Source organism: Perca flavescens, chromosome 10 (genome assembly GCF_004354835.1).
Source record: "Perca flavescens isolate YP-PL-M2 chromosome 10, PFLA_1.0, whole genome shotgun sequence".
Lineage (NCBI taxonomy): Eukaryota > Metazoa > Chordata > Actinopteri > Perciformes > Percidae > Perca > Perca flavescens.
The window spans coordinates 1,257,083-1,267,082 of NC_041340.1; the positions used below are offsets into that span (position 1 = coordinate 1,257,083).

Genomic DNA, 10,000 nt, shown 5'->3' on the forward strand with positions numbered 1-10,000 from the left:
GCTCAGGGACACATTGGTTGGATTATCTCAGTAGGAATCAAACCCACGTCTCCCACACCAAAAGGCATGGGTCATATCCACTGGGCCATCACCCCCCAACTATTCAGATCCTTAACTCCACTAAAAGTACTATTACCACAATGTGATCAAATATTCTTCATGTCTTCCTCTCTCTCTTTCTGTCTCTCTCTTTCTGTGTCTCTCCACCTTTCTGTCTCTCAATTTCAATTTCATGTTGCTTTATTGGCATGACAAAAAAAAAATACATCTGTGTTGCCAAAGCATAAGAACAAAGATACATATAAAATGACAAGGAGTAAATACATCTGATGGAATAATAATAATAATACAAGTAAAAATTATAATTATGATATAAATGCAGATACTAAACAACTTCTGTGCCGTTCCCTCAGAGGGTACATTGAAACAGTATATAAAAAAAGAATACAAACTAAAATAATAAATTAGAAAAGAAATGATAATATATATAATTCTCTATTTATTGTTCCTTGTATTGTGGCAGGAGAAGACATTTAGCTGCTAGCCATGCTGTGTTTTTATCTTCCCCTAATAAAAAAGGGTCTCTCTCTCCCTGTCTCCTCTCTCTCTCTCTCTCTCCTCTGTCTGTCTCTATCTCTCTCTCCCTGTCTGTCTCTCTCTCTCTCTCTCCCTGTCTGTCTCTCTCTCTGTCCCCGTCTGTCTCTCTCTCTCTCTCTCTCTCCCTGTCTGTCTCTCTCTCTGTCCCCGTCTGTCTCTCTCTCTCTCTCTCTCTCTCTCTCTCCCTCTGTCTGTCTCTCTCTCTCTCCCCTGTCTCTCTCTCTCTCCCCTGTCTGTCTCTCTCTCCCCCTGTCTCTCTATCTCCCCCTGTCTGTCTCCATCTCTCTCTCTCCCCCTGTCTGTCTCTCTCTCTCTCTCCGTCTGTCTGTCTCTCTCTCTCTCTATCTCTCTCCCTGTCTGTCTCTACATCTCTCTCCCTGTCTGTCTCTATCTCTCTCTCCCCCTGTCTGTCCCTATCTCTCTCTCTCCCCCCCCTGTCTCTCTCTCTCTCTCTCCCACCCTGTCTGTCTCTCTCTCTCTCCCCCTGTCTGTCCCTATCTCTCTCTCCCCCCTGTCTGTCTCTCTCTCTCTCTCTCCCCCCCTGTCTGTCTCTCTCTCTCTCTCCCTTACTGTCCCTCTCTCTCCCTGTCTGTCCCTCTCTCTCCCTGTCTGTCCCTCTCTCTCCCTGTCTGTCTCTATCTCTCCCTGTCTGTCTCCCTGTCTGTCTCTATCTCTCCCTGTCTGTCTCTATCTCTATCTCTCCCTGTCTGTCTCTATCTCTCCCTGTCTGTCTCTATCTCTCCCTGTCTGTCTCTATCTCTCCCTGTCTGTCTCTATCTCTATCTCTCCCTGTCTGTCTCTATCTCTCTCCCTGTCTGTCCCTCTCTCTCCCTGTCTGTCCCTCTCTCTCCCTGTCTGTCTCTATCGCCCCCTGTCTGTCTGTCTCTATCTCTCTCTCTCCCTGTCTGTCTCTATCTCTCTCTCCATGTCTCTCTCTCTCTCTCTCTCTCTCTCTCTCTCTCCCCATGTCTCTCTCTCTCTCCCTGTCTGTCTCTATCTCTCTCTCTCTCCCTGTCTGTCTCTATCTCTCTCTCTCTCTCGGGCTAGATTTAAGTACCTCTACATTTGTACTTGAGTAAATGTAATCTTGAGTAAATGTAATCTGAGTAGTACATGTAATCTTGAGTAAATGTAATCTGAGTACATGTAATCTTGAGTACATGTAATCTGAGTACATGTAATCTTGAGTACATGTAATCTGAGTACATGTAATCTGAGTACATGTAATCTTGAGTACATGTAATCTGAGTACATGTAATCTGAGTACATGTAATCTGAGTACATGTAATCTGAGTAAATGTAATCTGAGTAAATGTAATCTTGAGTAAATGTAATCTTGAGTAAATGTAATTTGAGTACATGTAATCTTGAGTAGATATACTTACAGTCTCGGGCATCTTTAGCTCCAGTCCGGGGGTATATTCTGGGATGTTTCTGACCGGGTTCATCTCCGTGGTGCTGTTGCTATGCGACTGCTGGTTCCGGACGAATGCGAAGCGGATGTCCAGAGAGCGGACGTAGAAGAAGACGGTGACGGAGATGTGGAGGAAACAGAGCAGCACCACCAGCTTACAGGTCCGGTGTAAGAGGCTGAAGTTCAACGTGGCGTCTCCGGCCATCCTGCCTCACCACCTGGGACAGTATTTATAACCGAACTGGGCCGGAAAAGTCACTTTGCCTGTTCCCACCAGGGTCCCTCTAACTCACTGTCAACTTTAAGCCTCCATTTCCGCGGAAGTTCACCTGGAAGTTCCGGAGCTTTGGGAGTTTTGAGGTCAAAGTAAAGCGAAAAGTTCCCCCAAAAAAGAAGCCGAATTACAACACACAGTGCTGTTAATAGTTTGAGCTACGTCACAGTCAGATAGCAGTTAGCTTAAATTAGCTTAGCGTGCGTTGACTTTTAAAGTGACGCTGCCTGTTCCCACCAGGTTTCCTCTAACTTACGGTCAACTTTAAGGCTCCATTTCCGCGGAAGTTCCGGAGTTTTAGACACCGAAGTTGTGTCAAAGTAGAGCGAAAAGTTCCCAAAAGAAGAAGCCGAATTACAACACACAGTGATGTTAATAGTTTGAGCTACGTCACAGTCAGATAGCAGTTAGCTTCAAGTAGCTCACCGTGCGTTCACTTTTAAAGTGACGTAAACTGTTGACGCTAACTGCTATCGGGAGTTAGCAACGCAGGAACTTCGTGTCTCTTTAGTCATTTACAAGAAAACGGCTGAAAAAAACAAAAAGGTGAGAAGTTTCCCGCTCAAACAAATACTTTAAAAATGTAGTTTCAACAAATATAAACTACCGGTTGCTAACAGCGACGTTAAGAAGTAACGAAGTAAGTCGACAGACAGCGACTCAGGCTGCCTCAGGACACCAATGTGTCGGGCTGACGAAACGGTTACTTACACTTCCGCCTACGATTTCAAAATAAAAGTCATTTACCGGAAGAGGAAAACTTTTTTGTTTTTCAGTATATATCTATAGTTTTTCAGTACATTATAATTTATTGTAGGAAAATTGAGTTTGCATTCATCAAAAAAACAATACAAACAGATTCAAAACAGCAAGATTTTATTCATATCTAAGGGGGATATTGACAAGACATACAAAAGATAAAAATAAATAAAAGGTGCATATTAATACCGAAATAAATACACTTTTAAAACAGTCAATGTAACAGCAATCAATTAGCTTTCTCTACATATATTATTGTATAACACATAATTTATATTTTGAGAACCTGGAAGAGTAAAACTGATAATAAAAAATAAATAAAAATGTTTTTTTATTTTATATATTTTGATTTATTTTAAAAACGGATTTTAAATCCACACTAACTTGTGCCCGGTTATTATGTAGATGTGTTGTGTTATTTACTGTGTAAATAAAAATCTCGCTCTTGATGTTTTAATGTATAAAGATACATTTATTAAATTCATCATGTGATACTGTATGTGGTAATAATGGAAGTAAAGCAGAAACGCCCCCACGTGGTGAAAATATGTAACTACAACATCAGACTTTACTCATTAAATTTCAAGACACACAGAAACAGAGACACACACACACACACACACACACACACACACACACAGACACACACACAGAGACACACAAAGACACACACACACACAGAGACACACAGACACACACACACACACACACACACACACACACACACACACACACAGAGACACACACAGACACACTCACAGACACACACACACACACACAGACACACACACACACACACACACACACACACACAGAGACACACACAGACACACTCCACAGACACACACACACACACAGACACACACACACACACACACACACACACACACACACACACACACACACACACACACACACAGAGACACACACAGACACACTCACAGACACACACGCACACACACTCACAGACACACACACACACACACACACAGAGACACACAGACACACTCCACAGACACACGCACACACACTCACAGACACACACACACACACACACACACACAGAGACACACACAGACACACTCACAGACACACGCACACACACACACAGAGATACACACACACACACACACACACACACACACACACACACACACATTAATTTAATTACTATCTGATTAGGAATCAGGAAAACATTTTTAAATATGTTTATTAATTTTAACATGTTTGTGTAGTTTTGTTAATTTCGGTTCTTTATGTGCATGTACATTAAAAAAAAAGGTTTCTCCAGAGCTTTCAACCATTTATCGATTTCTTCCTCGGCAGTTGTCATGGAGATCACTTTAAAGAAGACCAACTGGAAATGTTGCAGGTTAACCACCACTGTTGATTAATGGGTACGTTAGAAAAAAAAACCTGCAAGATGGGCTCTAAGTGTCTAATAATGTTTACAGTCGAATACAAAGTAAAGGTTAAAACTAGAAACTACGTTTAAACTTTTCTCATTTTAATGTGATTCCATCTGTGTTGGACTTGTTTTTTATTAATAGAAGAAAAGAAAAAGATAATTTAATACAGTATTATTTATTTATGTATTGATTATTCCCTCAACCAGATCTAAAAATACCGATCGAAACTTTATCACCAAACTTTTAGCGTGTATAGAGCCAGCATATCTCCACCAGACTCCATGTAAATAATCGGGACTTTTAGCGTGTATAGAGCCAGCATATCTCCACCAGACTCCATGTAAATAATCGGGACTTTTAGCATGTATAGAGCCAGCATATCTCCACCAGACTCCATGTAAATAATCAGGATTTTTAGCGTGTATAGAGCCAGCATATCTCCACCAGACTCCATGTAAATAATCACTACTTTTAGCGTGTATAGAGCCAGCATATCTCCACCAGATTCCATGTAAATAATCAGGACTTTTAGCGTGTATAGAGCCAGCATATCTCCACCAGACTCCATGTAAATAATCAGGACTTTTAGCGTGTATAGAGCCAGCATATCTCCACCAGACTCCATGTAAATAATCAGGACTTTTAGCGTGTATAGAGCCAGCATATCTCCACCAGACTCCATGTAAATAATCAGGACACATGTAAATGAGTGAATTAAGGGTTTATTTCAACCAAACCAGAGTGGTGATTGTTGGAACAGTGGAAAGATGAACCAAGACGGCTTTTGATAGTTTTATTTAGTTTCTGTCCACGAATGAAGTGTGTTTTACGATGATAAAAGTCCTGATTATTTACATGGAGTCTGGTGGAGTTTGGTGATGGTTTTTTTTCACCCAAATGAATATATAATAAAATAGGAGTTCCGAACAAATTTCCCCCGCGTGAAGTATATTTCATTGTATGTTTTTTTTTTTTACATTTATGACTTTTAATACTTATTCCGGTAACAATGAAGGTCGGATTTATAATGCCACTGATAAAACAAACCAGAGCGACGTGCTGACGTCACCCACCGTGCGTCAATGTGGAGGAATGTGCGGAAACTTCTTGTCCACTTTTCTTTCTGCGTTCGCGTTCGTCGAAGAAGGAAAAAAAAATAACTTCTAAAGCTGGAAAGAAGTGAAGACAAAGTGGAGTAAAGTGTGGAAGCGAAGAGCCGGTGAGTTTCCCCCCGCTTTTCGGTACTAAATGTCGGGCTGAAAGTGCAGCTGTTGGCGGCTGAAAGTCGGAGCAGAACAACTGGAAAGTTGTTGGCAGTTTGGAGTAAAATGGAGTCGGTGAAGAAGGCGCTGTCCGGGGCTGATCAGCACCATGGCTAACACTCCCGACACACTAACACATCCCAACGGCTCTTCTTTTTAAACCTAACCGCCGAAAAACATCCGTTAGTACTGTAAACTCACTTAAACTATCTAAATCAAAATGTCGCTTTTTTAAAATTCGACTTCTAGCTAACTTAACGCTTCTTCCGCAAACTTACGTTAAGTTTTGCTCAACCCTTGTGTCGTCTTCCCGTCGACCAGACTCCATGTAAATAATCAGGACTTTTAGCATGTATAAAGCCAGCATATCTCCATCAGACTCCTTGTAAATAATCAGGACTTTTAGCGTGTATAGAGTCAGCATATCTCCACCAGACTCCATGTAAATAATCAGGACTTTTAGCGTGTATAGAGTCAGCATATCTCCACCAGACTCCATGTAAATAATCAGGACTTTTAGCATGTATAGAGCCAGCATATCTCCACATGTAAATGGGTGAATTAAGGGTTTATTTCAACCAAACCAGAGTGGTGATTGTTGGAACAGTGGAAAGATGAACCAAGACGGCTTTTGATTGTTTTATTTAGTTTCTGTCTACTTTGAATGAACTGTGTTTTACGATGATAAAAGTGCTTATTATTTACATGGAGTCTGGTGGGTGTATGAATATTAGTAATTTTACAGTTTCAAACAAATTCCGACACTCTTAACACATCCCTACGGCTCTTTAATTTAACCTAACCGCCGAAAAACACTCCTTTTAGTACTTTAAACTCACTTAAACTATATTTTAATCGACTTCTAGCTAACTTCCGCAAACTAAGGTTAAGTTTTGCTTTAGCTCTTTGCATCACAACCATGACTTTAAATAACTTTTATATCAACTACACTGACTTGATATAACTTTACATCAAATAAAACGTCGAAAAAACAACAAACGCCTAAAATAAAACAAAAAAAACGTAGAAGAAAAAGTCAAAACGTTAAAAAAATAGCGACGAAAATTTGAATGTGACTGAATCGATACAAACCACGACTTTATATAACTTTAGATCAACTACACTGACTTTATATTAAGTGTATATATTCGCAACTTTACTGCAAAGTATCTCCCTTTACTTTTAGCTCGCCTACACCAAACCTCTATTCAAGTTTAACTGTGTTTAAGAGTTAATCACGTACGTGTTATCCGGGTGATTTGAGCGTTTCTTGACTTCCTGTGTAGAAAGTCTTTTTGTATCTTGAAAACTTTCTGTAAATATCTTCATATATGTTCGATCTAAAACTAGAAATGTGTGTTAAATGTCTCTGACGGTGTCTGCAGTGTGGTCTGTTAAAGTGGCTGTTTTCCAGAGGGACTTCTGAACGGGTCTTCTCTCCTTATGGCGCTGTCGACTGAGCTGTGGTGCTGTTTCAAAATGGCCGACAGCCACCAACACATTGTGTGTGTGTGTGTGTGTGTGTGTGTGTGTGTGTGTGTGTGTGTGTGTGTGTGTGTGTGTGTGTGTGTGTGTGTGTGTGTGTGTGTGTGTGTGTGTGTGTGTGTGTGTGTGTGTGTGTGTGTGTGTGTGTGTGTGTGTGTGTGTGTGTGTGTGTGTGTGTGTGTGTGTGTGTGTGTGTGTGTTGTTACACATTATAATGTAACACTAGGAGTTTAATACATACAGAATATATACATATGAATACTGATAAATGGTTCTTTCCTTATTTTAAAAGCCATTTCTGTCTGTTAGTGAGTTTATACCATGAAAGTACTGACTACACATTTAGATTGCTGTCCAAACATGTGTCTGTGTGTGTGTGTGTGTGTGTGTGTGTGTGTGTGTGTGTGTGTGTGTATATGTATGTGTCTGCATGTCTTTGACTGTGTGTGTGTATGTGTCTGCATGTCTTTGACTGTGTGTGTGTGTGTGTGTGTGTGTGTGTGTGTGTGTGTGTATGTGTCTGCATGTCTTTGACTGTGTGTGTGTGTGTATGTGTCTGCATGTCTTTGACTGTGTGTGTGTGTGTATGTGTCTGCATGTCTTTGACTGTGTGTGTGTGTGTGTGTGTGTGTGTGTGTGTGTGTGTATGTGTCTGCATGTCTTTGACTGTGTCTGTGTGTGTGTCTGTGTGTGTGTGTGTGTGTCTGCATGTCTTTGTGTGTGTGTCTGTCTCTGTGTGTGTGTGTGTGTGTGTCTTTGTCTTTGTGTCTTTTGTGTGTGTGTGTGTGTGTGTGTGTGTGTGTCTGCATGTCTTTGTGTGTGTGTCTGTCTCTGTGTGTGTGTGTGTTTGTCTTTGTGTGTCTTTGTGTGTGTGTGATTAACTATAACTGTTCCTCTGTGTTGTCACCCCTCCAGAGCCGAACCCAACATGGCCGCTCAGACCGTGTTCTCCTTCCCTGCTGGCGTTCCTCTGGAGGAGGCGCCCAGCGACGCGCTGCCCGCCCCTCAGCTGGTGATGCTGGCCAACGTGGCGGCAACCGAGGGCGCCGGCGGTGACGGCAGCGCAGCGGACGAGAAGGAGATGATGGAGCTGAAGACGGTGGGATGCAGCTACTCAGACAGCGAGGAGGAGGAGGAGGAGAACATCATCAGGTCAGTAGTCAGCGAGTCCATCTGTGTTACACCAGACTCCATGTAAATAATCAGGACTTTTAGCGTGTATAGAGCCAGCATATCTCCACCAGACTCCATGTAAATAATCAGGACTTTTAGCGTGTATAGAGCCAGCATATCTCCACCAGACTCCATGTAAATAATCAGGACTTTTAGCGTGTATAGAGCCAGCATATCTCCACCAGACTCCATGTAAATAATCAGGACTTTTAGCGTGTATAGAGCCAGCATATCTCCACCAGACTCCATGTAAATAATCAGGACTTTTAGCGTGTATAGAGCCAGCATATCTCCACCAGACTCCATGTAAATAATCAGGACTTTTAGCGTGTATAGAGCCAGCATATCTCCACCAGACTCCATGTAAATAATCAGGACTTTTAGCGTGTATAGAGCCAGCATATCTCCACCAGACTCCATGTAAATAATCAGGACTTTAAGCGTGTATAGAGCCAGCATATCTCCACCAGACTCCATGTAAATAATCAGGACTTTTAGCGTGTATAGAGCCAGCATATCTCCACCAGACTCCATGTAAATAATCAGGACTTTTAGCGTGTATAGAGCCAGCATATCTCCACCAGACTCCATGTAAATAATCAGGACTTTTTAGCGTGTATAGAGCCAGCATATCTCCACCAGACTCCATGTAAATAATCAGGACTTTAAGCGTGTATAGAGCCAGCATATCTCCACCAGACTCCATGTAAATAATCAGGACTTTTAGCGTGTATAGAGCCAGCATATCTCCACCAGACTCCATGTAAATAATCAGGACTTTTAGCGTGTATAGAGCCAGCATATCTCCACCAGACTCCATGTAAATAATCAGGACTTTTTAGCGTGTATAGAGCCAGCATATCTCCACCAGACTCCATGTAAATAATCAGGACTTTTAGCGTGTATAGAGCCAGCATATCTCCACCAGACTCCATGTAAATAATCAGGACTTTTAGCGTGTATAGAGCCAGCATATCTCCACCAGACTCCATGCAAATAATCAGGACTTTTTGCGTGTATAGAGCCAGCATATCTCCACCAGACTCCATGTAAATAATCAGGACTTTTAGCGTGTATAGAGCCAGCATATTTCCACATGTAAATGGTTGAATTAAGGGTTTATTTCAACCAAACCAGAGTGGTGATTGTTGGAACAGTGGAAAGATGAACCAAGACGGCTTTTGGTAGTTTTATTTAGTTTCTGTCCACTTTGAATGAAGTGTGTTTTACGATGATAAAAGTCCTGATTATTTACATGGAGTCTGGTGGAGTTTGGTGATGGTGATTTCGGGGTTGTTTCATGTTAAACTAAAAGGATCTTACTCTTTAACTAAAAGGTCTATCTCTGTAGGGATCCATCCCATAATGTTGTCAGACTCTTAGAAGAATTGTCTGAGCCGAAGTCCCTCTGTCTGCCTGTCTGTCTGCCTGTCTGTCTGACCTCTTGACGTCTGTACTGTATTCCAGGTACAGCTACGACAACCAGAACTACCGAGAGGTGTGCATCATCGAGTACCCCGAGTCTCCCGGCCCGAACATCGTCGCCGTCGTCGTTGGCAACGGCGCCGAGGACGGTGAAGATAGCGATGGAGACGACGACGATGATGATGATGAAGAAGACAAAGCT

At 41.9% G+C, this 10,000-nt stretch overlaps 2 protein-coding genes across 4 annotated transcripts in view; one reads left to right on the forward strand and one right to left on the reverse strand.

The window, feature by feature from the left end:
- b4galt1l (DP-Gal:betaGlcNAc beta 1,4- galactosyltransferase, polypeptide 1, like) overlaps positions 1-3,018 on the reverse strand; it is a 27,761-nt gene extending 24,743 nt beyond the window's left edge. For both annotated transcript variants that reach the window (XR_003693561.1, XM_028589685.1), the window contains exon 1: positions 1,983-3,018. Coding sequence is in view for 1 of the 2 variants with exons in the window: in XM_028589685.1 (XP_028445486.1) it covers positions 1,983-2,216 (234 nt within the window). In the remaining variant the exon portion in view is untranslated. The remainder of the gene's footprint in view (positions 1-1,982) is intronic.
- Positions 3,019-5,537: 2,519 nt separating this feature from the next.
- Positions 5,538-10,000, forward strand: part of rest (RE1-silencing transcription factor) — an 18,968-nt gene continuing 14,505 nt past the window's right edge. For both annotated transcript variants that reach the window (XM_028589678.1, XM_028589679.1), the window contains exons 1-3: positions 5,538-5,672; positions 8,116-8,352; positions 9,841-10,000. The exon at positions 9,841-10,000 is cut by the window's right edge and continues 494 nt beyond it. In XM_028589678.1, coding sequence (XP_028445479.1) covers positions 8,129-8,352; positions 9,841-10,000 — 384 coding nt within the window. In that variant the 5' untranslated portion in view covers positions 5,538-5,672; positions 8,116-8,128. The remainder of the gene's footprint in view (positions 5,673-8,115; positions 8,353-9,840) is intronic.